At 47.7% G+C, this 27,936-nt stretch overlaps 1 protein-coding gene across 1 annotated transcript; it reads left to right on the forward strand.

The window, feature by feature from the left end:
- Nucleotides 1–372: 372 nt before the first annotated feature.
- On the forward strand, nucleotides 373–27,819 carry NOTCH4 (notch 4). Its single transcript, XM_006896258.1, has 30 exons — nucleotides 373–582; nucleotides 1,342–1,423; nucleotides 1,611–1,906; nucleotides 2,691–3,035; nucleotides 3,129–3,251; nucleotides 3,364–3,600; nucleotides 3,719–3,874; nucleotides 4,104–4,298; nucleotides 6,220–6,333; nucleotides 7,431–7,544; nucleotides 7,626–7,748; nucleotides 9,893–10,052; nucleotides 10,629–10,774; nucleotides 11,055–11,207; nucleotides 11,406–11,523; nucleotides 11,729–11,816; nucleotides 12,182–12,335; nucleotides 13,267–13,451; nucleotides 17,109–17,361; nucleotides 17,609–17,721; nucleotides 20,559–21,082; nucleotides 21,766–22,149; nucleotides 22,254–22,429; nucleotides 23,049–23,268; nucleotides 23,449–23,530; nucleotides 23,610–23,748; nucleotides 25,388–25,683; nucleotides 26,223–26,370; nucleotides 26,848–26,945; nucleotides 27,121–27,819. The coding sequence occupies exons 1-30, from the start codon at nucleotides 513–515 to the stop codon at nucleotides 27,817–27,819; spliced, it is 5,991 nt and encodes a 1,996-aa protein (XP_006896320.1). The 5' UTR covers nucleotides 373–512.
- The last annotated feature ends 117 nt before the right edge of the window (nucleotides 27,820–27,936 follow it).

Raw genomic sequence — 27,936 nt, forward strand, 5'->3', positions numbered from 1 at the left:
CCAGGGTTCCCTCTCCCAAAACTGAGTGGTTTCAAATTTTGGAAAGCTAAGAGTTCTCTAAGAAGTGTTTGTCCTGACTTTACAATACTTAAGTTCTCTCCTGGGAAATGGACCAAGTGGCCTGGCACCTCTGTTTCCAGGTCCAGCCCTCTGGGTTTGGGTGGCCACACTATAGTTCCATCTTATGTTAGTAACAGACCCCACTGGTCAGCCACCACCCCCAGCACCTGCCCTCCAGCCACAGAGTCCTACTTCCTCTACCTCCCCAGGGACTGTCAGGGAGGCCCCTCCCTCATCCCCCCAGTTCCTCTACACCCCCCACACGAACAACACTAGGGTGTCCAGGACATTGTGTGACTCAGGAAACAGCTCAGACGTGAGGCTTGCAGCAGGCTGAGGAGGAGGAAGAAGGGGTAGTGGGAGCAGAGGAGGTGGCTCCTGCCTCAGGGAGGCTCTGAGGGTCCCTGCCTGAAAAGGGAGAAGGGGCCAGAGCTGGGGGCAGGGGATCTGGAATGCAGCCCCCTTCACCGCTACTGCTGCTGCTGCTACTACTACTGAGCTTCTCAATCATCAAGACTAGAGGTGAGTCATGCGGGTGTGAGAGGTGGAAACTCATCTTTCTCAGGAGGATATCTGGTGGGGTAAGGATTAAGCTCCAGGTCCTGAGGAGACACGGATGGGATATTCTTGCCGCCTCATTGGGGACTGACTGAGGGAGAGCTAATTCTGCCACTGGAGCTGAGCAGACCAAGGCTTTGGGCCCAGTGCCAAGGGTGGTGACTGTTGGGGGTGCTGGGGGATGGGAGAAAGGGGCACCTTCAGAAAAACTTGGTCTGCCCGGAGCTGTGAGGCGGAGGGTTCTTGCAGCCACATTAGGTGAAGACTAGGGAATAGACTTGCCACCTGCTAAGGGAAGAAGTAAGAGGGAACAGGATTTGGAGACTGGGAAAGGTCAAGGGTCCACCAAGTGCCTTTCCAGTTGTCCCCACCCCCCGGATGGTTCAATGTTGGGCCCTTCCGGGAGGAAATCCCTTCCATATCTCAGCCATTCACCTCCCAGGAGCTCCCTCAGCCCCCCTCCTGAATCCTGTTGTCTTGCTTCCGAGGAATGGAGCCTGAAGTTGGAATTGGAGGCTAGAGAATAAACAGGAAAGGAGTGGGGGGACAGAGAGTAAAAACTGAGAGGCTTGGGAACTAGGGGGCTGGGGTGTAGAGACCACGTGGGGACTGGGAACTGGATATGAGAGGAGAAAATGGCTTGGAGCATGTATGTGGGCAGGGCTGCTGCAGGCAGGTCTCAGATAGATCTCCTTCTAGCTCATCCTACATTTCCATCCCTAGGGCTGTTGTGCAGGAGTTTCCCAGAAGTCTGTGCCAATGGAGGCACCTGCCTGACTGCATCTCATGGGCAAGGGGCCTGCCAGTGAGTGTGACTTGGGGAAGTGGGAAATGGAGGGGGGAAAGGAAGGGATAGTAGAGGAAGGAGGAGAGGAAAGGAGAAAGGGATGAGTCAAAGAAAAGAAAAGGAAACAAATGAAGGAAAAAGAAGAAAGGTGGGAGAGTCAGGGAAGAGGGGCAGTTATGTGAGTCTTCCTTTCTTCCTTGCCCAGGTGTGCCCCTGGCTTCCTGGGTGAGACGTGCCAGTTCCCTGATCCTTGCCAGGATGCTCAGATCTGCCAGAATGGAGGCAGCTGTCAAGTCCTGCTCCCTGCTCCCTCAAGCACCACTAGTCCACTCTCTCCCATGGCCCCTAACTTCCTCTGCACCTGCCCTCCTGGCTTCTCTGGGGAGAGGTGCCAGACCCAGATCAGGGACCCTTGTTTTCCCTCCTACTGTTACCAAAGGGGCCGCTGCCACATCCAGTCTTCAGGCCGCCCACAGTGCCACTGTATATCTGGATGGACTGGTAAGTGCTGGTGGAAACAGAAAGTGAAGTGTGAAAGACGGAACTGGACTATGGAAGACTCTAAGCCCCTGAGGCCATGAAGATCAATAAACCAGTCCTTGGTGGTCCATGTACCCAAGAGTGGCATTCACCAGTATGGAGGTACTGGTTGTTAACACGTTGGAATTTTTCCAACTCAATAAATGACAGCTGCCACAAGTCCCCTTAGTACACCACACTGAGCCTCTTGTACTTTCTGGAATGTAGCATCCAAAGGTTTCATTCCCACCAGGAAATCTCTGGGACCCTGTGTTCTGAGCATCTGAATGGCTCCTATTCTGAATGGTGGTGATGGTGGTGGTGGTGGTGGTAGTTGATTGCTATCCAGTCGAGCACGACTCATAGCGACTCTATGAACAAAAGACCTGATGCCTTTCTATAACTATTATCGTTTCTCCAAGTTCATAGAGTTTCCTTATCACTTGGGAAACCTCCTATGGATGAGAGCCATAGTGGAGGCATCATGGGCCTGACCCAGAAAGAGGACTATAGCCCATTGCAGAAGGAGGGGTGTCAGGGTAGCATAGGGAATATGGGCTGTCCTGAGGAAGTGGGCAGGGGTGTAGGGATAGAGCTATGAGGCTCTGGAGAGGAGGGGTCCAGGGAATCCAGTCAGGATGGAAGGGGCTGGACCAGGAAGCAAAAGCCACATAGGTGAGAAAATGCTTGGAAATGGAAGCAGTCCCCAACAGGGGGTATGTGTGAGCTGGAATGTATCAGAAACACCCCCTCTACCCTGCCACAGGTGAGCGGTGCCAACTACGAGACTTCTGCTCAGCCAACCCCTGTGTCAATGGAGGGGTATGTCTGGCCACATACCCCCAGATCCAGTGCCGCTGCCCACCTGGCTTTGAGGGCCATGCCTGCGAACACGACATCAACGAGTGCTTCTTGGACCCAGGACTCTGCCCCAAGGGCACCTTCTGCTATAACACCCTGGGCTCCTTCCAGTGTGTCTGCCCCACTGGGCTTGTGGGTCCTCACTGTGGGCTCCAGGCAGGACCTTGTCCCTCTAGCGATTGTCCCAATGGGGGGACCTGTCAACTGGTGCCAGGAGACTCCACCTTCCACATTTGCCTCTGTCCTCCAGGTACATCCTCACAAGAAACTGTCTGTAACCCCTTTCTCTGGGAGGGAGGGCCCTCTTCCTTAGGACCGCTAGCCAATCCCAGGCCTCTGTCAGGTTTCACAGGCCCAGACTGTGAAGTGAATCCAGATGACTGTGTCGGGCACCAGTGTCAGAATGGGGGTACTTGCCAGGATGGGCTGAGCACCTATACCTGCCTCTGCCCAGAGACCTGGACAGGTGAGTGGTTTAAGGCAAGTTCAAGGTACCCATGACCCAGATAGCTGGTGCCTGGCCTCTTCCCTCACCAATTCACAGCCTCAGCCCTTGTCCTCCTCCCACCCCTCTGCAGGCTGGGATTGCTCTGAAGACGTGGATGAGTGTGAGGCTCACGGTCCCCCTCACTGCAAAAATGGGGGTACCTGTCAGAACTCAGCTGGCAGCTTCCACTGTGTGTGTGTAAGTGGCTGGGGAGGCACAGGCTGTGAAGAGAACCTGGACGACTGTGTCACCGCCACCTGTGCCCCAGGATCCACCTGTATTGACCGCGTGGGCTTCTTCTCCTGCCTCTGCCCACCTGGCCGCACAGGTGTGGGGCAGCAAAGAGTAGCAGGGATTGGAGGTGGAGATGGAAGATGAAAGAAGCACCTGAAGGCCTTAGCAGGCTTCAGAAAGCCTCAGCTCCTCCTATCCCCCACTCCCCAAAGGTCTGCTGTGTCACCTGGAAGACATGTGTCTGAGCCAGCCATGCCATGAGGAAGCCCAGTGCAGCACCAACCCGCTGACAGGCTCCACCCTCTGCCTGTGTCAGCCTGGCTACTCAGGGCCCACCTGCCACCAGGACGTGGACGAGTGTCAGATGGGTGAGACATCACACAGCAAAACTTCAATAAAGCTTCAGACAGGCCTCCGCACTCAGACAGAAACAAGTCAGAGAAATCTCTATTTCTTGAATTTTTCCAGATTTGGTTTCTCTTCATCAATGCCCAACCCTCTAGACTCCATGGATTTACCCCCTTAGTCTTATTCCGTCTTAAAGGTACAAACCCTGACTAATGGCTTTCCTGACTGCCAGCTCTTCTCTCCTTCCAGCCCAGCAAGGCCCCAGCCCCTGTGAACATGGTGGCTCCTGCCTCAACACCCCCGGCTCCTTCGACTGTCTCTGTCCACCTGGCTACACCGGTTCCCGCTGTGAGGCCAATCACAATGCGTGCCTGTCCCAGCCCTGCCACCCGGGCAGCACCTGCCTGGAACTGTTTGCCACTTTCCACTGCCTCTGCCCACCAGGTACCAGCTCGACGCGACCTTGGGGGTAGGGACATGGAACAGACCCTTACCTCACTGAGCAAAGACAGCCTCAGGTCTGCTGGAGTCAGATGTCAAAAGCTACTTCTGTTCCTCTTCCACCCCCTTGTCCTCTCCCCCCACCCCATCACCCTCACCTCTCACACACCATGAAATTTCTGAGATACCATGAACCCTAGAAGGGCTGCCATAGACGATAGTGAAGTTGCTCGCTGCTCGGCTCTAGGGGGCGCCATTCATTTCACAGAGCTTGTGATCTGATCCTCTATGCACAGAGGCGCCCATGGACGCAGAGCAAGACTGCAGCTAATAAACTTTATGTGCTATGCCAACCTGGACCATTTTCCCTAAACACAGAAACACTCCCAAGTAGTGAATGAAAGTAAACCCTAAGAACCCCAAAGGCCTGCGTACTTGATTTAGTGAAGCAGAAAAGGAGAACTGTGAAGCTGTACCTACTTCCAAGCGAGTTTACAGCAGAGAATAATTGCTTAAGGGAGAGGGCACCAGGGCAAGTGTTAGGCAGCTGAGTAAAGCCAGCAAAATAATAGCTTACCATGTGCCAGACATTATCTCATCTAATCTTTACAATAAGGCACCCTGATGGAACAATAGTTAAACACTTGGCTGCTAACCAAAAAGTTGCTGCCTCAGTGATTCCGTAGGGGGAAAACCTGGCCCACGAAGATTCAAAACAAACCAAAAAACCAAACCCATTGCTGCCGAGTCAGTTCCCACTCATGACAATCTTGCATCAGGACTCCCAAACTGTAAATCTTCACAGAAGGAGACTGCTCATATTCCACTTCTGTGGATGTTGGTGGGTTCGACCTGTTAACTTTGGTTAGTAGTGCAACATATAACTCTCTAGCACTAATAGGGCTCCTTTCATAAAGACTACAGCCAAGAAGCCCTATGGGGAAGTTTTGCTTTGTTGCATGAGGCAGACTATGAGTTGGAATCCACTCAATGCCTCCAACAATAACCTTTACAATAAACCCACCAGGTCAGCATTGTTACTAACACACAGAAAGGCTAACTCAGCTAGTAAGTGACAAAGCCAGGATTCAGTAGCTGTAATCACTATATAACCCCACTTTCTAAGCTGAAAAGCTAAGAATAAGTGGTTCAAGCCATCCCTATTTTTGTTGTTGTTGTATACCATCGAGTCAGAACCAAGCCATAGCTGACCCTCCAGGAGGTTTTCAAGGCCAGTTAATGTCATAGGAGGAGATTGCCCATCCTTCTCCCATGGAACAACTGGTGGACTCAAACTGCGTGCCTTTGGAATAACAGCACAGCTTCCAGGCCATAGTCCTCCACAGGAGTAGATCCTGACTAGCAAGGAGCTTCAAAAGCAGGTTCCTCTGGTGAAAAAAGAGAGGCAGTAAAGTCTGATCTAGCCTCAGGGTGTGGCAATGGAGACCAGAACCAGCCCAAAGAAGCAGAACAAATATGGAAGCAGCTTTTTAAATGCCCCTGAAATCTCAATTTGGGATTTCTGGTCTCCCCAGCATCAAGAGAGAAGAATTACCCTTAAGATTGCTATTCATTGGTTTCAAGTAGGACTATGTAGGTTGCTCGGTCATCGGGGTGAGCCCTACCTTCCTTCACACAGACGTGGCCTCCAAAGGGAACTGTCTAGCAGATCTCCCACAGGCTCCAAGCAGGTGCTCTGCTCCTTGGACTTGTACATTTGAAGGAGCCAGAGGCACAGACTGCAAGAAGCAGGGCTTCAGAAATCAATTCCTCCTACCCGCAGGTCAGCCTCACCCAGGAAGAGCTGGCTGATGGAAGCACATCAGGGCTCCTTCCAGAACTTGAATCTCCTAGGTAGAATGGGAGCAGCCCAGACAGAGCTAACCTGGCTGGCCTGATACCACATGCATACCTGTTTCCTCAGGCTTGGAAGGGAAGCTCTGTGAGGTGGAGATGGATGACTGTGCCTCTGCTCCTTGTTTGAACCATGCTGAGTGTCATGATCTGCGCAATGGCTTCCTGTGTGTCTGCCTGCCCGGTGGGTACAACATTTCCATTCCAGTACCTGAGACCCTCAGGTTTATGAACCTCCAGAATTGAACCAGCTATCATCCAAAACCTCACTTATAGATAGATAAAAAAGAGAGGCAGGTAGATAATTTGTTGTTGTTGCTCAATGCCAGAAATTGTCTGAGCAGACATTATGGGATGTATGACCGCATTTCCCTTCTGTTTGTTTTGTTTCCTTTCATGTAGCTTCCCTTTCCTTCTTTGCCTGGTAAATGTTGGTCATTTGTTCTCATACAGTTGATTGTTTAAGAGAGCACAGTCCTTATAGGTGACATTGTTTATTTTATAAGTCAGTCTAAAATTTGCTGAGATAATCTCCAGGAGTAGCCTTAGTGCTAAGTTTAAAGGGTATTTTAAGGTGATGCTCTTAAAAGTTCCTCTCATTTCTGTTGGTACAATCAGTCTGGCCTTTTTTAGCAATCCGGATTTTGTTCTATACTCTTCTTCCCAAACAAAACTTTTTTAATCTGTCTCTGCTCATTTCACCAGCCCTTTCTCTGCTCTCCAGCTCTTCTCTGTTATGTCTCCCAAATCTTACCTTGCTTATCCACCCACCTTGTCTCTATTCCTGCCACATTACCCACATATGCCTCTTTTCCAATCCTCCTGCAAGTCCTCTGTGTACCCTCCCTGTAAGTGTGGGTTTCCGGACTGGTGTTGGCACTGTGCCCCTCGGACACAGGGACACAGCCTCAGGCCTTTTTCCTCCAGTATCATCAAACACTCCTATTTCCTGCTAGAATAACAACTAACATTCGTTGAGTATTTACTGTAGGCCAGGTACTTGGCTGCGTTCATGTCAGACATTGTCTCGTTTAATCCCTTCAACTGTACCATGAGACAAGTGCCATTATTACTCTCCTTTAACAGAAGAGAAAATGCAGTCATATAGTTAGCAGGTAGCTGACTTTTCTGCATCACCCTCTAGTCACACCCACCGCAATCTGTCCATCGATCTCCTCTGAAAAGCCCTCTAAGTTCATCTTTCCTGACCCAGGTCAAGGTTTCCTTGTATCTCTCTCAAAGACTTTTGCCTTCATTCCCCACAACTCACTGCCCCATTAGGATTCACTGGCACACAATGTGAGGAAGACATTGACGAGTGCAGAAGCTCTCCCTGTGTCAATGGTGGACAGTGCCAGGACCAGACTGGAGCCTTCCATTGCAAGTGTCTCCCAGGTAAACTGGGCCTCCGACACAATGAGGACACGGGTGGGGCAGATATCTATGCAGGTTCTTGAGCAACCTGCTATGTCATAGGCTTCGAAGGCTCACGCTGTGAGACAGAAGTGGATGAGTGTCTGAGTGACCCATGCCCTACTGGTGCCAGCTGCCTTGATCTCCAAGGATCCTTCTCTTGCCTCTGCCCCTCTGATCTCACTGGTAAGTAGAAGTGTTAGAAATGACTGGCTGAGCCTTGAGTCTATTCGAGTTTGGAGAGGTCTTTATTGGGTGCTTGAGAGTTGAAATGTGATGCAGAAATGAGAATAGTACCTTTCAGAGTTATTTAATGTAAAAACTACACAACCATAAAACCAAAAGCAAAAGGGTAGATGTTATTATAGGACTTATGGTGGGTCCAACATGAATGGTGTAATTAGGGCTGAGGAGTAGAAAATGGAGCACAAGAGAAAAAAACTGTTCATTTGTTTATTTAGCAGACTTTTTTTTTACCTGACCTAAGTCACGGTATTTTTAATTGCTTCATTTGCTTATGAAAGTTAGACAATGATTTACGCTGCTGCGCAAGAGCATGAGTTTGCGCATAACTGGGGCCCCAGCCCGCTGCAGGCAGCCCTTTTAACCGCGAGCGACACGCCGGCAGACCAGGCCTTTGCCGCCGGCAGACCAGGCCTTTGCCGGGGTTCGCCTCTTGGGTCTCAATTCTTAGGATGATCCCTTTGGGAACGGATAGTAGGCTCCTCGACTATTTAATTGCGTTTCCTGTGTGTGCTGTCATCTAATAAACTTTAGGTGTTATTTAAAAAAAAAAAGAAAGTTAGACAATGAATAAGGAAGACTAAAGAAGAACTGATGTCTTTCAATTGTGGTCTTAGCAAAGAATATTGCCTGTACCATGGAATGCCAAACTTGAAGAAGGGAAGCCAGAGTGCTACTTAAAAGCAAGGACAGTGGAGACTTTGTCTCAGTAATATACTTTGGACAGTCTATCAGGAAAGGCCAGTCCTTGGAAAAGGACATAATGCTTGGAAAAGTAGAGGACTAGTGAATGAGAGGAAGATCCTTAAAGAAATGAACTAATACAATGACTGCAACATGGGTTTAAGTACAGAACAGAGGTTGTGAGGATGATGCAACATTGAGCAGTGATCTGTTCTGATTTACAAAGGATGGATACAAATATAGGCACCTAGACAACACCTAACAGCAACCATTGACAATTTGCTTAAGTCTCTTATAGCATTAATATTACTTTGCAGTGACTTCTAAAATTACAAGAATGAGGCTAGGAATATTTAACTAGACTCCCAAGGTCTGCCCCAGCAACCCCAACACATTATATAACCACTAAACCACAAAACTGATAAGATCTTTTCAAGAAAAGCAATTAACTCTTTCTAAGTATGGATTCCTATGTACCAGGAGGTATTCTCAATGCGTTTACATCCGTTCTCTTGAAGTAAGAATTTAGTCAATGTTCAGATAGCAGACATTTTTTAAGTGCCTACTATGTCAGAGTGAATGTTTTCTAACAAAATTATATACCCATCTGCTAACCAAAAGGTTGGTGGTTCAAACTCAGCTGCAATCTGCTCCTAGAAAGCCTTGGAAACTTAATAAGATCATTCTCCTCTCTATGAATCAGAATCAATACGACAGCACAAAACAACAACAAAATGAAGTGTCCAGTTACTCTTTGAAAGAAAGGTGTGAGCATGATTCTGTAAAGATTTCAGTCTTAGAGACCCTTTGGGGGAGTTACACTCTGTTCTAGACGGTTGCTATGAGTCAAAGTTGTCTTGGTGGCAATGGGTTTATTATGTCAGACATCATACTGTTACAGACCCCCAGTTGAATGAGACAGTTATTATCCTCAAGTGGCTTTGAATCTAGTGAGAAAAGAGTAACATGTAAACCAATGATATAGCCCCTAGAAGCGTTCTTAGAGAGAAATGCACAGGATCCTCTGGAAGCACAAAGGATCACCATAGTCAGGAATGCTTTCCTGAAGGAGGTAATGGATAATGTGAATCCTGAAGGATGACTAGGAGTTTTGCAAACTAGAATGTAAGACAATGTTTTAGCTGGAGATAATTGTACATGAAAAAAAGAAAAAAAAATGGTCATCCATTTAAGAAAGCCTTAACCCAGAGCCAAGATGAGAAATGCAACAGTTGTAGAAAGTGTATACCATGCAGGACCCTGGGCATCCTTCTAGGGGATTCAGATAGTGAAGGCATACTAGAGCCACTGAAGGGCGGTTCATCAAGGATTGCACCCATCTTGGCACCATCAACGATTTAGAGGGATTATGTTTTCTTTCTGACCAATTTCTCTTTATCCAGGCCAGTTTTGTGAGGTCCCCCTGTGTGCCTCAAATTTGTGCCAGAGCAAGCAAGAATGCCAAGATCAGGAGAACAAGGCCCACTGCCTCTGCCCTGATGGGAGCCCTGGCTGTGCTCCTGCTGAGGACAACTGCACCTGCCATCATGGACACTGTCAGAGGTAACAGTTCCCAGGCTCTTCGCCTTCCTCTTGGTCCTCTTCCACTGGGGTAGGATAGCACGGCCAGTGAGGAGAGGGTCAATGAGAAAGGGCTCAGTGGTAAACAGGGAAGAGATTAAGTCACAGTCAATTAAAATGTTACACTGTTAAGTGTTCACCCAAAGAATTAAAAACTCATAAATAATGAGAGAGAGAGAGAGAGAGAGAGAGAAAAGAAGGGGAAAAAAATGAGGGAAAGTAGAGGACTTGAGGGAGGTGCTCTGAGCAGAAAGAAGCATGAAGTCCAAAAGCCAACCAACCCATCATTCATTAGACACAAACTGATTGAACATCTACAATGTGTGGGTGCTATTCCAAGCACTGGGGGAACAGGAGAGAACAAAAGATACAAAGTGCCTTTCCCTCATGAAACTTTCATTCTAAGAAAATAAAAAAATACATAAGATAGGAAATGGAGTTACAGATACATAGTTGGAGTGTGTGTGTGTGTGTGTGTGTGTGTGTCCCATCCAATGGGAAGAGGAAATCATCTATTAGAAAGATAAAGCAAGTGTCTTCTCTTTGTTTTATGACCAGGTCCTCCTGTGTGTGTGACATGGGCTGGACAGGGCCGGAGTGTGAGACAGAGCTGGGGGGCTGCATCTCCATGCCTTGTGCCCATGGGGGAACCTGCTCCCCTAAGCCCTCTGGCTACAATTGCACCTGCCCCACAGGTTACACAGGTAAAGTCTTCTCTAAACACATCCTGGGCTGGTCATCCCCTAAGTCAACATCAAAGGCAATGGAGACATATGTCCAAGGCCTCTAGGTCTTATTCACCACCAAGGAGAACTGGACATGGACTGTTTGGGACACAGGAGATGTGTGGGAGATAGGAAGGAAGAAAAGAAACAGGGAATAAAAAGAATGGAGATGAGGCAGGAGAAGGAAAGGAAAGAAGAAGTGATTTAAGGAAGAAGAAAAGGAAGATTCCCTTGCACAGGTCCCACCTGTCTCCCTTAGGACCCACCTGCAGTGAGGAGGTGACAGCATGTCACTCTGGGCCCTGTCTCAATGGCGGCTCCTGCAGTCCCACCCCTGGGGGCTATTCCTGCACTTGCCCCCCAAGCCACACAGGGTTTCACTGCCAGACCAAAACTGACCACTGTGCCTATGGTGAGTGCCCATCATGTACAGAGACCAAATCACAGGGGAATAGAAAGGCTGCCCAGGGTGGAACTGTATCACGTCAAAAGTAATTAAGTGGCAGTGAGCTGTTGTTCTGATGGAAGCATGTATACCCTGGGGTGTGACTCAGGTCACAGACCAGGTTACAGGCCAGGAACCCAACCCCTCACAGCCTCCTCTCTCCAGCCCCGTGCCTCAATGGGGGTACCTGTGTGAACAGGCCTGGCACTGCCTCCTGCCTCTGTGCCTCCGGCTTCCAGGGCCCACGCTGTGAAGGGAGGATCCGCCCTAGCTGTGCAGACAGGTGAGAGTGCTACAGGAAGGCATGGAGATTCACCAGCTCCCTGCTTTTCCTCTCTATCTGCCCATCCCACATCCCCGAAGCCTTCCTTTGACCTTCTTCCCTGGTTTCTAGTTTCCCCCATAGTTGACACCCTACAACATCACACACTTCCTCCCCCTTGTTTCCCAAAACTCCTTCTACTGTACTTTCCCTCTGTCTTTTCCAGCCCTTGTAGGAACAAGGCAACCTGTCAAGATAGCCCTCAGGGTCCCCACTGCATCTGTCCCCTTGGCTACACAGGAGGCAGCTGTCAGGTAAGAGGTATTGTGCTGGATGTGCCAAGGTAACTGGCGAACTCTAGCAAGAGGTCTAACAGAGACTCAACAGAAGGCAAAAGCTGAGAAGAACAAATGAAGGGGCACGTGGAAGTCTAGGAGTTGGGATCTAGTTTGAGGTTCGTATTGAGTCAAAAAGGAAGGACTGATGGGAATTCTGGCCCCAGAGCCTGATCTAGACTGTAGATATCAAAGGAAACTAAGTAGAGTCACCTGGTCTCAGACAACTCAGAAGAGTTTAGAGGAAAGGAATTTTGATAAACTAGAGTTTAACAGAAGACCATCTCTGGACCTGCTTATCTGATGCTGTGTCCTGTTGAATGTTCTCCATGCCCACCCCTTAGACCCTCATGGATTTATGTGCTCAGAAGCCCTGTCCACCCAATGCCCACTGCCGCCAAACTGGACCCTCCTTTCAGTGCCTGTGCCCCCAAGGATGGACTGGGCCTCTCTGTGACCTTCCATTGTCTTCCTGCCAAAGGGCTGCTCTGAGCCAAGGTACCACCTACAAGGACTGGTTGGGGAAATGATAAATGAGAGGAAAGGTCATTTCTCTAAGAGTATCCAGACTCAAGCTTTGGCCAAAACAACCTGTTGAGGTTCAAAACAACACAAGTCCCCCACAGATACGAATTCTACAGCTGAACACCCAGTTTCGCCTAGCACAGCTCAATCCATGTCACCAACTCAAGCATCACCAACCAGTGACATTAATAAGACTCTAGTTTAATAGAATCACCGGGGGTACAATTCAATATGAAGCAACTTAACCCTATCATTATTATTATAACTCGGAACAAGTTACACTTAACACAGTTACACTCAATCCACTCAAACTCATTCATTCTGCTGTTATACAACCCTCTGGTTAAAGAATTTTTTTTTAACCAACTAAACTCACTCATGGCCATTGAGTGGGAACCAACTCATAGCTGACTATGAAGGGGGGTTTATGAGACTGTAAATCTCATGGGAGGAGATTTGCCTATATTTCTCCTGGGAAGTCAATGGTGAGTTAGAACTGCCAGAGAAGCTCAACTTTTACTTTAGCAGCAAGTGATGGTTGATTGGAATCACAGTGAGAGGACAAAGGAGGGTACGAAACACAGGGGACAGACTTAAACCACTAGTTAACCCTCACATGCCTGCCTAAAGTTTCCCTCCAGTTCTTTCTGCCTTTGAGACTTGTTTTAAAATGAGAAAATGGTCATTTATAACCTTTTGATAGCTCAAGAAGTATACACTCTTGGCTGAAAAGGCCAGAGGAGGAATTTGATGTTCTAAGCTCTTCGGTCTCAGAAGTAGCTTCTACCTACCTCAGGAATATTAGTAATGCTGAAGGTAAAGGCCTCTCTGCTCAGTGTCTGGGGTCCTGTGCATCATTCTACTCCCCTTAGCTTCATCTATCCCTGTCCATCTCTCTCCCTAGGCATAGATGTCTCCTCCTTGTGCCAGAATGGAGGTCTCTGCATCGACAGTGGCTCCTCTTATTTCTGCCAATGCCCCTCTGGATTCCAAGGCAGCTTGTGCCAGAACACAGTGAACCCATGTGAGGCCAAGCCCTGCCAGCACGGAGCCACCTGTGTGGTTCAGCCCAGTGGATATCTTTGCCAGGTGAGAGGGTCTAGAGGGAAGAGGTGGGGGTGAAAGGCAGGCTGGGTTGTAGGTACCTCATGGTAATTTCTTAGATACCTTTGTGAATTCTGTTTTCTCGCATGTAATCCAATGTCCTGTCTTTGAAGTCTTCGTGGTTCTTTCATGCTTAAGTGTTTTCCTTCTTGTAAGAACTCAGTACATGGTATAGACTTCTTCACCGATGCTTATCTCATTAGCATTATGATATAAAGCAAGTTATGTAGGGACCCTAGTACTATAATGGTTAAGTGTCAAGGTTGGTAGTTTGTACCCACCAGACATTACATGGGAAAAGACGAGGCAGTCTGCTTCCTTGACAATTCTCTGAGAGTCACAGGTCTGCACTGAATCCTAGCTCTGCAACCTACTAGCTTATGTGGCCTGAGCAAGTCACTTATGGTTGGTTTAAGGGGCTTGGGGGGGGGGTTTTGGTATCTTAATCACTTTATCTATAAAGTAAGGAACAAATAATAGTCTCATAGAAATTTGTCTAGGGGAGTTATGTGATGTTATGTATATAAATCATGCAATAAATGTTAGCTGTCTCTCTCCTCTGGTTGACTGAGAGCGTCAGGAAAGCAGGATTAGGTTTTAATCTTCTATACATTCTTCATGTCCAGAATACTGCTTGGCACAAAGTAGGCACTCACTACTTATGAAAGAGCCTCCTACGTGTGTGGACAAAGAAAAGGTGATTTTGTAAAAATGAAATTAACTTTATTAGTAATGTGTCATAGAGATTATTTGGAACTGGGGAGGGGTTATGTATGTTTTATCGAACAATTGTGTATCATAAGGAGCATACATGTATGGAAGAACAGCTCAGCTGGCATGAGGGGTGGCCAAGTCTGATCTCCAGTAACTCAAAGCGGAATAATCTCCATCAACAACAACACCAAGAACACAAAACTCATTTCTGTGAGGTCAGGCATACCCCCATGCTCCCAAGCCTTCCATCAATTCTAGCACTCACCTTTGCTCCCACACCTCTCATTACTCCACCACTAAGATTGATAAGCCATTAATTACAATGACCACACAGAACTCACAAACGATACTCACAATTGTGGGGTTTATTAGGAAAGGAACAGGTTACAATTCTTCAGTCAGGCCAGCTTCTCACTTGCAGGCAGGCCTCTCTCTGACTTTTGGCCTTGCAGTTCTAGTCTGTGTTATAAAGCCCTTTTAGTTCTAATTATGCACATCCCAGACCCCAACTCTGCCTGGAAACCTAGGCTAAGATGTTTGGTTCTGATTCCATGGGGTGGCACATCTTGTTTATCTCTGTCTCACACCAGTTTCTGGTTCTCTGCTGTCTCTTCTGTGGTACTCTCCCATCTCCGTTGCTGCTGTCATTGCTGCCATGTCTTGATTCTGCTCCATTTCTGGAAGGAATCTCTGACACAAAGGAGGTGTTGCACTCTCTGCTTCTTCTTTCTTGATGATAGTGAGATTTCTCCCTTTTTCTTCCTCTGGATTGGACCAAAGAGTGAAGGTATGGTAAAATGGGCCAATCTCCACTTTAGTGATCCACTTACTTTATTTGCATATTCCTACACAAAATGTCCTTGGAGAGGGACATCATGCTTGGAAGAGTAAAGGGTAGGCACAGGAGAGGAGGCTCTGGATAAGGTGGATTGACACAGTGACTGTGGCAATGGGGGCATGTGTGTCAGAGACAGTAAGATTGGCCCAAGATAGAGCAGAGCTCAAAGCTATTGTTAATAGGGTCACTATGAGTTGTGGTCAACTCGATGACACGTAACAACAACCCAAAAGGTTGTATGTTTCCACCCTAAAGGTACTTGTCAGTCTATGCCAAAAAATTTGGAAGACATCTACCTAACCAACTGACTGAAAGAAATACATATTTATTCCCATTTAAAAAAAAAATAAATATTCCAACAGAATATGAAAATTATAGAACAATGTCATTAAAAACATATGCAAGTAAAATCTTGCTGTAGCTTATTTTAAAATGGCTAGAACAGTAAATTGACAGGGAACTGCCATAATTCAGGTTGGCTATAGAAAAACCATGGCACCAGGCACCATGGCACTGATATCAGACAGATCTTGGATTAAAGCAAAGAATACCAGAAGGAGGTTTACAGGTTTATTTAACTATGCAAAGGCATTTAACCATATGGATCATAACAAATTATAGCTGGGAATCACAGAACACTTGGTTGTGCTCATGCGAAACCTACACAGAGACAAGAAGCTGTTTTCTGAACAAGGGAACACTGTATGGTTTAAATTAAAGAAATATGTGTTGGGGTATGTCTTTTCTCCACACTTAGTAAATCTGCATGTTCAGCAAATCATTTAAGAAGCTGGACTGTATACAAAAGAATATGGCATTAGGTTTGGAGGAAGACTCATCAACATCCTGCATTGTACAGATTACACAGCATCACTTGCTGAAGGTGAGTAGGAGTTGAATTGTTTGCTGCAAAAGATTAAAGACTACAGCCTTCAATATGTATTACACCTCAACATCAAGAAAATAAAATTCAGGGAGCTCTGGTGGCCAAATGGCAAGAAGCTGTGCTGCAATCCCAAAGGCACATGGTTCAAATCTACCCAGTTCTCCACTGGAGGATGAGGGGCAATCTCCTCGTGTGCCAGTCGTGTCTGATTCAATGGTACACAACAATATGGGGGGAAAAAGAAAAGAAAAATTATCACAACTCGACCAATAGGCAAAATCATGATAAATGGAGAAAAGACTGAAATTGGCAATGATTTTAACTTACTTGGATCCACAATCAACATCCTAAGTACCAGCAGTTAAGAAATTAAGGGGGGGGGTGGGAAGCAAAAACATGTGGCATTGGGAAAATCTGCTGTCAATGACCACTCCAAAGTGCTAAACAGCTGTGTTGTCGGTTTAAAGACTAAGGTTCACTTGACCCAAGCCGTGGTATTTTCAATCATTTCCTTTGCATCTTAAAGTTGGACAATGAATAAAAATTACAGTAGAGTAATGCCTTTGAGTGGTGGTGTTGAAGAAAAATACTGACTATCCCATGAACTGACAAAAGAACAACCAAATATGTGTTGGAGAAAGTGCAACAAGGGTTCTCCTTAGAGGGGAGAACTTTGTTTCACATACTTGTGGGTATATTGTTAGGAAGGGTCAATCCTTGGGAAAAGATACCATGCTAGGAAGATGGAGGTTCTGAAGAAAGAGAGGAAGACCCCCAATAAGATGGATTGGTAGCATGACTATAACAACAGGCTCAAGTACATAAAAGATGATGTAGATGGCCCAGAACGGGGGGAAAGTTCAGATTTGTTGTTCATAGGTTTGCTGTAAGTAGTAGTTGACTTAATGGCTTCTAACAATATCCCAAAAGGCGCTATTTATCTTATTTCCATTAATAGCAAGCTATCTATCCCCTTGAGGGACCGTAAACACCTCACCTTCTATGCAGCCATATGGTGAAAATCAGAGCCAATAATTAGAAAAGCTATACTGAATAATTCATTATAGCACAAGATAGAAGGGTCTTGGTTGGTGGTGGGTTGAACTGGAAGGTGAGGGCTGAGCAGACCATATTGAGTTAGGGCCCATGTAATGCTAGGCTGGGCTCATCTACTGATTTCTCATCTGACCCTATTTGTCCGCAGTGTGTTTTAGGCTACAGCGGACAGAACTGCTCAAAGGAACCTGACGCATGTCAGTCCCAACCCTGTCACAACCATGGAACCTGCACTCCCAAACCTGGGGGCTTCTACTGCTCCTGCCCTCCTGGCTTTGTGGGGCTGCGCTGTGAGGGGGACGTGGATGAGTGTCTGGACCGGCCCTGCCACCCCACAGGAACTGCAGCCTGTCATCCTCTAGCCAATGCCTTCTATTGCCAGTGTCTGCCTGGACACACAGGTGAGGGAAATGGAGGCATCTCTTCAGCAGAGCTGAGCAAGACATGGAAATCTAGACAATTACACTCCTGGGGCAGCCTACTCATCTTGTCCATGCCTCTATCACCTTCTCCATCCCAGAAAAGCCAAGCCAGGATCCCCTTACCTGCATACCTAATATTGGGCTGACTCCCAGGAATGAGGTAGGAGGGGCAGTGACTGAAGTAATGCATGAGGTCCAGTCTCACCCCCATCACTCTATCCACCAGGCCAGTTGTGTGAAGTGGAGATAGACCCCTGCCACAGCCAGCCCTGTTCCCATGGAGGGTCCTGTGAGACCACAGCAGGACCACCCCTGGGTTTCACCTGCCACTGTCCTATGGTGAGTAATCACGAATCTCCCTTCTCTGTTGCCCAAAACACTTATGCAATTATAAAACACACACACACTGATCCCAAGAGGAAGCCCAAGGGAGCGCTAGAGTGAGAATTACTGGAGAAAGTCATCTCAAGTTCAGTGGTGAGTGGTTCTCAAATCACTCAGGGGATAAAGCAGAATCATATAGGTACACAAGTAGAATTTTCAGAAATCATCAGTATTGCCTATGAAAAGTCCAAGAGGTCTCCAGGGCAAGCTGAATGGTCTTGGGAAAATTCTCTTAGTTGTGTATATGTGTGTATTTAATAGACCTCAGATATTAGAACTAAATTAATCCAAAACTTTGGTTCATTATACACTAAAATCATTTGTTTATACATGGTCTTTATAAAAATTTTTTTTCTATAATTATATTTTATTAATTTTCATAAACATTTACAGAGATTTTGGGCTTCCACTCATTCATTGTTGCACTATTCTCTTTACCCTCCTCCCAGTTTGTTCTTGTCCAAATGCCACAGTGCTTGTCAAAGCCAGTTCTGATTAATCTTCTTTGTCAGTGTATCCTTTGCCATTCCCTATCACTCCTCCCTGAGAGAGACTTCACCCTGAGTCATAAGGAAAAGGGGACGGCGTATTCTCTTAGCTACTTCCTGCTGAAAAGGGACGCTGTGGGTTTCAGGGTGAAGATCTTCTCTCACTACTCTAGGTCTTTATAAAAATTAATTTAATAACTTCATACTGTTGTTGTCGTTGTTGTGTGCCATCAAATCGCCTGTTACTCATAGCAACTCTATGCACAATAGTTCTGAACCCTGCCCTATCTTGAGCCAGTCTCACTGATTCCAACACACTTATGCCCATTATCCCAGTTCTGTATCAATCCATCTCATTCTGGGTCTTCCTCTCCTGTGCAATCCCTCCACCCTTCCAAACATGATGTCCTTCTCCAAGAACCAGTCCTTCCTGGCCACATGCCTAAAATACGTGAGGTGAAACTTGAAAACCCTTGCCTCCACAGAGCAACTTGGTTTCATCCTTTCCAGGACAGATCTGTTTGTTGACAGTCTATGGTATGTTCAATACTCTTCTCCAGCACTACAACTCAAAGGCATCCACTCTTCCTCTGTCATTCTTAGTCGTTGTCTAGCTCTCTGATGCACAGCAAATAATTGTGAAGACCATGGCCTAGATCAGGTACACTTTAGTCTCTAGAATGACATTATTGCTCTTTTGCACTCTGGAGAGGTCCCTGACAGCAGATTTTCTTAATTTATAAACCTAAAAATTATAATAACAATTTGTAACTATGTAATTTGAGTCTCCTCCTTCCTAATCTTCCTCCAGAGAAAGAATGAGCATGAATGCATGTGTATAAATGTGTGTGTGTTTGTGTGTGTGTGTGTGTGTGTGTGTTTTCAGGAAATATATATCTATCTATAAGTTATGCTGGCTTAGTGGTAAAGAGTTGTGCTGCTGACCCAAAAGACACTTGGTTCTCCAGCAGAATTCACCAGCTGCTCTGCAGAAGATGGGCAATCTCTTCCCATGAGATTTACTGCCACTGAAATCATATATATATACCCTGAAGGAGGTCTGGTGGCTAGTGGTAAAAAGCTGCACTGTAGTCCCAAAGGCACGCAGTTCAAATTTACCAGCTGTTCTGCGGGAGAAGGATGGACTATCTCCTGGGCAATTACCACCTCTGAGAACCCTCTGGAGGGTCAGCTATGGGTTGGTTCTGACTCAATGGCACACAAAAACAACGGAAGCCCCAGTGAATTGAAATATTGATAGTTCAAACTTACCAGCTGCTGCATCAGAGAAAGATGTGACAAACTGCTTCTGTAATGAATTACAGCTTTAGAAATTCAGTTCTACCCCATGCTATCAGGTCTTATGTGTTGGAATTGACTGGATGTCAACAGGTGAGGTAAGGTCATACATATATTTGTATGTATGTATATAATTATACATGCACACAAAAGAAAAAAAGCCTAGTGGGTAAGGAGTTGTGCTGTCAAGCCAAAGGCAGTCTGTTTGAATCCACCAGCTGCTGTGCAGGAGAAAGATGGGTGGTCTCCTCCTGTGTGATTTACAACTTTGGAAAAACCTGCTGGAGGGTCAGCTCTGGGTCGGTTCTGACTCGACAGCAATAAGTTCTATTTTAACAATGACCTTATGAAGTTTCAAGCTTTTTGTAGTCCTCTAGGTATGATGATGATTGTATTACAATGGTACAATTCATTCAGGTCTTTGCATACAGTTATGGTTCGTCTATTTTCACTTTTATGTAACATGCCATTGTATGAAACTGCCATGAGACATAGTTTCGCCATTTGTAAAATTATAAACTTGATGTTCTATGAAGTTCGTTCTTGACAGGGCTCCTCTGAGATAATGTAACCCAGGAGTTTGCTTTAAGATTGTCACTATTGTTGTGTGGCATCAAGTCGGAATTAACCCATACCTGACCTTCCAGTGGGTTTTCAGAGGCAGTAAATGGCATGGGTGCCACCTTCCTCCCATGGACTGGCTGGTGGATCTGAATTGTGTAACTTTGGAGTTGCAGTGCCGCTTCTTGCCACTAGGACATTATTATTGTATTCTATCAAGTTGAAACTGACCCATAGCTGAGCCTCCAGCAGGTTTTCAGAGACGGTAAATTGCAAGAGAGGAAATTGTCCATTCTTCTCCCTTGGAGCAGCTGGTGGATTAGAAACATGTGCCTTTGGGACTGCAGTACAGCTTCTTACCACTTGGCCAGCAGAGCTCTCAACTAAGACATTAGGATAATTAGAATAAATTATTCTCTCCAATATCTCTTCTCCCCTCTGCAGGGTTTTGAAGGCTCCACCTGCAGCCACAAAGTCCCCTCCTGTGGTCTCCATCACTGCCACCACAGAGGACTGTGTCTTCCCTCCCCAAAGCCTGGCCTCCCACCTCGCTGCGCTTGCCTCAATGGTTATGGGGGCCCAGACTGCCTCACCCCTCCTGCTCCTCGAGGCTGCGGCCCCCCATCCCCATGCCTACACAATGGCAGCTGCTCAGAGATTCCTGGGTTGGCTGGCCCAGGCTTTCGCTGTACCTGCCCTCCCAGCTCTCCAGGGCCCCAGTGTCAGAGACCAGGAGCCAAAGGATGTGAGGGCAGAGGTGGGGATGGGGCATGTGACACTGGCTGTAGTGGCCCAGAAGGAAATTGGGATGGTGGAGACTGCTCCCTGGGGATCCCAGACCCCTGGAAGGGCTGCCCCTCCCACTCCCGGTGCTGGCTGCTCTTCCGTGATGGGCAGTGCCATCCACAGTGTGACTCTGAAGAGTGTTTGTTTGATGGCTATGACTGTGAGACTCCTCCAGCCTGCAGGTGAGCCTGAAACCCTGACTGAGGTGGGAGGAAGCACATAGACACCTTAGTTACAGTGTGACCAAAGCTTCATGCCCCAGGAACCCTGCTACCAACAAGTTTTCCACCGTAATGTTGTTGTTGTGCCACCAAGTCAGAACTGACTCATAGCTAGCCCTCCATCAAGTTTTCAGAGGCAGTAAATCTCACAGAAGATTACCCATGCTTCTCCCATTTGGGTAGAAGACTCTGGAATCCAATTCAGGGTTTGTGGAATAAAGGTGGATACATCAATATCTAATGTGGGGACCAAGAATCTTAATAAGTACCACTTCTGGTTCCCTCTCTGAGAATTGTGGGATCACAGTTCTTAAAACTTACATCCTAAATCCTGTTACCATGAACTATCTCCTCTGGCAAGCAGGGTGCCTGAAAGGGGCTGAACTCCCTTTCAGGAGACAGTACCCTGAAAGATCAAGAAGACATAGAAAGGTAGAGTGGCAGGCAGCCAGGAAAGAGCAGGAAATAGGGGGAAAGATGATCTTAGGAAATAAGGATGTCAGTAGACATTAGTGTCTTACTACCATACAGGGCCTGATTAAACCCACTGCTGCAGAGTTGCACCCATTTAGCACCCCAAGCCCTGGAGATGGTAGATGTCAGGTTTCTTTAGCCTCCTGAATGACCCTCTCCTTGCCCTATAGCCCAGCCTACGACCAGTACTGCCGTGATCACTTCCACAATGGGCACTGCGAGAAAGGCTGCAACACTGCTGAGTGTGGCTGGGACGGGGGTGACTGCAGGCCTGAAGCTGGGGACTCAAAGTGGGGGCCCTCCCTGGCCCTGCTAGTGGTGCTGAGCCCCCAGGCCCTGGACCAGCAGCTGCTTGCCCTGGCCCGGGTGCTGTCCCTGATCCTGAGGGTGGGGCTCTGGGTGAAGAAGGATAGTGATGGTACAGACATGGTGTATCCCTATCCTGGGCCCCAAGCTGAAGAGGAGCTGAGAGGAACCCAAGAGCCTTCTCAACAAGAGACAGCAGCCCCTCCAAAACCACCCCTGGGCAAGGAGTCTGATTCTTTCAGTACTGGGTAAGAAAGCTGGGCAGAGAGAACCACCATTTGTTTTAATGGGCGGAGGAAGAGAAGGGGACCAGGGAATCAACATATGGGTCTCTGAGGTCTCTCTCCCACAGGTTTGTGGTGGTGATGGGTGTGGATTTGTCCCACTGTGGTCCTGACGAACCTACATCCCAATGTCCCTGGGACCCAGGGTTCCTGCTTCGATTCCTTGCAGCCACTGCTGCAGTTGGAGACCTGGAGCCCCTGTTGCCTGGACCCCTCCTGGCTGCCCAGTCCCGGCCAGACACTGGTAGGTGATTCTCTACCATTGCCCTGACCTTTGTTCCCAGGTCAGCAATGGAGGTCAAATAGCTTTACCCTCCCTACACCTTACTGACACCTCTTTCTCTAACTGGATCTCATTTACACTGCACTCTCCTTCCTCGTATTCCCTCAGTACTTTACCCTAATCTCACTCGTTGCCATCTCACAAACTGTGGCTCTAGTTTATCTTCTCTATTAGAGTATCCCATTAGCTCAGTATCAAAGTTCATAGTCCATCAAAGAATGACATTCAACATTTATATTGTGTTTACTAGCTCTCAATGCTTTTACATTATGTTTTTTTATGGTATTAACTTATTTCAAATCATTTGCAACTCATAGTGACCCTATGTACAATAGCTCTGAACCCTGCTCTATCCTGAGCCACCTTATCGTCTCTCACACACCTACCCCCATTACCCCAGTCACTAAGTCAAACCATCTCATCAAAGGTCTAATCACCCCATAAAGGAGTATAAATATTATCCTTATTTTACAGATGAGGGAATTATGGCATAGAGGTTACTACACCTACTACAGGCCCTATAGTAATAGCCAGCATTATTATGAAGAGCCTTCTTTGTGACTCTTTTTTTCCTCACCAGCACTACCAGCCAACCAGCTCCCTTGGCCTGTGTTGTGCTCTCCAGTGGCTGGGGTGCTTCTCCTGGTCCTTGGGGCTCTTCTTGTTCTCCAGCTCATTCGGCGTCGAAGGCGAGAGCATGGAGCCCTCTGGCTGCCCCCTGGCTTCACAAGAAGATCCCATACTCAGAGGGCCCCCTGCCGACGCCGGCCACCCCTGGGCGAGGACAGTATTGGCCTTAAGTGAGAAAACGGTGGAACCAGGGCTTGGGAAGGGGAGTCTTATGGAAGTATTTATGATCAGAAGCAATGAGACATTATTGTAGAAGTTAAAGAGAGGGGAAAGTAGAAGACAAATGCTGTCTGAAATCTTGGGGGCCATGATAGTCATACTCCATGTAACCTCTACTCTTCTATATCCAGGGCTCTGAAGTCAGAGTTAGAAATTGATGAAGATGGAGTGGTGATGTGCTCGGTTCCTGAGGAGGGAGAGGAGGTGACACAGGTGAAAGGGCTGGGACAAGAATGACAGAAACTGGAGGATGACTTAACTACCTTCACTGATCTTTGCCCTGTTTCCCAAGGCTGAAGAAATGACCCTACCTTCCAAGTGCCAGTTCTGGACTCTGAGTGGGGACTGTGGGGAGATCCCCCAGGCAGCCATGCTGACACCTCCCCAAGAGTCCGAGATGGAGGCCCCTGATGTGGACACCTGTGGACCTGGTATGTGAGTCTCCTTAAAGCAAGAAATGAACACTTCCTTTGACCCTTCTTAGAATCACAAAGTCCTTTAATGTCAGAACTAGAGGAAGCAAGTTATTGCCTTAGAACTGTGGTCCTCAAACTATGGTCCCTGGGCCAGCAGAATTAGCATTGCCTGGAAGTTTTACATAGATGCCAATTCCTGGGCTCCATCTCAGGGAGATTGATTCAGAATTCAAGGAAATGGGCAGCTTGTTTTAAAAAGTCTTCTAGGTGAGTCTGATCCAGGCTCAAGTTTCAGAACTGCCTTAAACTTAAAAAAACAAACAAAAACCACGCAACCTTGCCTTAAACTTTCTTTTTAATTATTAATTTTAATGAAAATTTACAAACTTTGGATTTCCATTCATTCATTGTTGCACTTTTTCTCCCTGCCCACCCCTCCCCCTAATTCACTCTTCTCTCTGAAAAGGAAAAATTCTTTCATTGATTTACAATCCCTCCCCCCAGGTCCACTCCACTATACAACCTTTGCTCTGGACTCCTGTCATGACAATAATACCTAATCACATATCCCTTTTAAACAGTTTTCTCCCTCATGTGTTTCAATGCAGTATACATTATTTATCCCATCTTTCTCAGTCTCCCCACAACCCCAATGTCAGTCCTATTTTACAACAGTGGCACTATGCAGTATTTGTCCTTTTATGATTGAGCTATTTCACTCAGCATGTCCTCGAGGGTCACCCATTTTGAATATTTCATGAGTTCCTTGTTTTTCAATGCAGCATAGTATTCCATTGTGTGAATATACCACAGCTTCTCTATCCATTCGTTTGTTGATGGGCACTTAGGTTGTTTCCAACTCCTTGCTATTGGGAACAAAGCCGTGATAAACATGGGTGTGCATATACCTGCTTGGGTGGCAGTTATGGTCTCTTTGGGGTATATTCCCAAGTAGTGGAATTGCTGTCAATTGGTATCTCTATTTGCAACTTTTTGAGAAAGCGTCATACTGCCTTCCACAGCGGTTGCACCATTTTAAACTCCCCCCAACAGTGAATAAGGGTTCTAATTTCTCCACAACCTCACCAGCATTTGTTGTTTGCTGTTCTGATAAATCTGGCTATTCTTACTGGGGTGAGATAGTATCTCATAGTTGTTTTGATTTGCCCTTCTCTTAGAGCTAAGGATTTTAAACATTTCTTCATGTGCTTGTTGGCCATCTGAATGTCTTTGGTGAAGTGTCTGTTCATATCCTGTGTCCATTTCTCAATTGGATTGTTTACCTTTATCTTGTTGTGGTGCTCAGGTATTTTATAAATTCTAGATGTCTCTTATTTGACATGTCATTACCAAATACTTTTTCCCAGTCTGCGGCTTCCCTTTTCACCCTGTTGGAGAAGTTTTTGGATGTGCACAGGGATTTGATTCTTAGAAGGTCCCATTCATCTATTTTATCTTCTCCTGGTTGTAGACCTGCCCTAAACTTTTAAGGCTCCTTTCTCAGGTGACGAAACTAAAGCCCAGAGAAAAGGTTACTAAAATCACATAAATTCAAGAACCAGAGTTGGACTTCCTCAAGACTCTTTTTCCCCTACCCCTAGGTGTAGCCTTCAGTCTGATTTGTCACCCATTTTTCATTATGTCTCACTCACAGATGGTGTGACACCTTTGATGTCAGCAGTTTGCTGTGGGGGAATGGAGTCCAAGACCTTCCAAGGCTTATGGCTGGGAAGCCCTGAGCCATGGGAACCTCTCCTAGGTGAAGGGGCCAGTTCCCAGGCTCATACTGTGGGTACTGGGGAGAGCCCCTTACACCTGGCTGCTCGATTCTGTCGGCCAACTGCAGCCCGTCGCCTACTGGAGGCTGGAGCCAACCCTAATCAACCAGACAGGGCAGGGCGCACCCCACTTCACACTGCTGTGGCAGCTGATGCTCGGGAAGTCTGCCAGGTCAGCAAACACTGAAGTCCTGAAAGGGAATAAAGGAAAGAGTTTTCCAGTAAAGCTAGGATAATGTTTCCCCTAGTTTGGCAAAAAAGTTGAGAAAATTGGGGGGTGGGGGGGCTGAGAGAAAAATAAGGACAGATGGTTGATATATATCACCCAGTTACATCAAACCAATTCCAACTTAGGTTGACTCCATATGTGTCAGAGTAGAACTGTGCTCCCTAGTTTTTTTCCTTCTGTAAGTACATCAGCAGGAGTGGCATCCACTTCCAAAATGGCTTGCCTCTGGAAACTATGAACAGTGCTCAGGCCTTTCGTTCATAGCATCGCTATGAGTCGTCTACGATTGGACGGCACCTAACAAGTACATCACCAAGTCATTTCTTCTAGGTAGACTACAACTATCAACCTTCAGTTAGCAGCTGAGCACTTGACCATATATGTCAACCAGGGAACTGTGGGTGTGGGTTGGGATTGCACTAAAAGTGAGCTAGCAATCCAAGGTACCCTAGCATAATCACTGGTCCTCTGTGGTCTCTCAGCTTCTGCTCCGGAGCAGAGAGACTGCTGTGAATGCACGCGCAGAAGATGGGACCACACCCTTAATGCTGGCTGCCAGGCTAGCGGTAGAGGACCTGGTTGAAGAACTGATTGCAGCTCAAGCAGATGTTGGGGCCAGAGACAAATGGGGTATGGATCTGATGAGGGTATTGTGCTATATAAGTTGAGCAGACGAAATGTTAAAAAAGGGACAGCAGGACTACAGGTTGGCGTAGTCTCTCCTCCCCTAAGTCTGAGGTGCGGTGACATTATGGAAAGCAAGCGTCTCCCCCCCTTCCCCTGCTATCTTCACACACCCGTTACCTAGCCCACGGGGATTTGAGACTTGGGTGTTCAGAGTGTGGGAAAGAGCGCCCTAGGGTAGCGGAAGGTGGCTGCAACAGCCCGAGAACAATGTCCCATTGTCCCGCCCCCGCGCCAGTGACGTCACCACAGCCAGTGCTTCCTGCCTGCTGGCTGTCACTAGGCGACGCTTCCCTCCTTTAAGGGACCTGGCGGGCCGGAGTAGCCCTACAACCCCACCCAACCTCAAGCAAGAATCCGTGGGAAACCAGAACCCAGGCTTCGGTCTCCAACCCCAGTGTAACCTCCCACGTCATCCCCCAGGAAAAACCGCGCTGCACTGGGCTGCTGCTGTGAACAACACCCGAGCCGTTCGCTCCCTTCTGCAGGCTGGAGCCGACAAAGACGTCCAAGACAGCAGGGTTAGACTGGGGTGGCAAGTTCCCTACAAAAGAGTGAGCTTGGGCGATGGCAAGCGCGGGAATCAGGCAAAACGTGAAGGGGGCTGGGCCAGCGGTGGCGTAGGTGGAGTCATGACGCGCCAGGCCAGTGAGCGCGGCCCTCTAACGTTTTCCAATGGCTTTCTTCTTCGCGCAGGAGCAGACGCCGCTGTTCCTAGCAGCCCGAGAAGGAGCAGTGGAGGTAGCCCAGCTGCTGCTGGGGGTGGGTGCGGCACGAGGGCTGCAAGACCAGGCCGGGTTAGCGCCCGGAGACATCGCCCGCCAGCGCAACCACTGGGATCTGCTCACTCTGCTCGAAGGGGCCGGACCACCCGAAGCGCGTCACAAAGTCACGCCGGGCCGCGGAGCCGGCGCATTCTCTTGCGCGCGAACCGCGACGGGAAGCGTGCCCCAGCGCGGGGGCGGGGCTCTGCCACGCACTCGGACGCTATCTGCAGGAGCAAGCCCTCGAGGAGGCGTGGCTTGTCCGCAAGCCCGGACTTTGTCGGTTGACTTGGCAGCGCATGGAGGCGGGGCCTATTCTCGCTGCAGGAGCCTGTCGGGAGGAGGAGCAGGAGGCGGCCTGACACATCGTGGCCCTAGATTTTCTGCAGGCATGCGCGGGCCTCGGCCCAACCCTGCGGTAATGCGGGGAAGATCAGGGGTCGCGGCCCGGCACGGGGGTGGAGCCTCAGCGGCTGACTGGTCCTGTGATTGGGTGGCTCTGGGAGGCTGTGGCCCCGCCCCGAGCACTACGATCCCACCTCCTTGCCTTACTCCCTCTCCGGAGCGGGGATCCCCTCAAGCTGCCTGGGTTCCGCAGTCTTTTAATTCCGGTGACGAGGGCCAAAAATAGGAAGCTATATGGAAGGAAGGGTAACTCCATAAAAATCATTAGCCGAAAGGAAGTCTAGAACGCCTATGGATCTTGAGGTGCTGAAGCCCCAAAAGTAAACTCTTTTAGTTTCTCTTC

The sequence above is a fragment of the Elephantulus edwardii genome, unplaced genomic scaffold (assembly GCF_000299155.1).
Source record: "Elephantulus edwardii isolate Elephantulus edwardi_28Jun2011 unplaced genomic scaffold, EleEdw1.0 scaffold00184, whole genome shotgun sequence".
Taxonomy (NCBI): domain Eukaryota; kingdom Metazoa; phylum Chordata; class Mammalia; order Macroscelidea; family Macroscelididae; genus Elephantulus; species Elephantulus edwardii.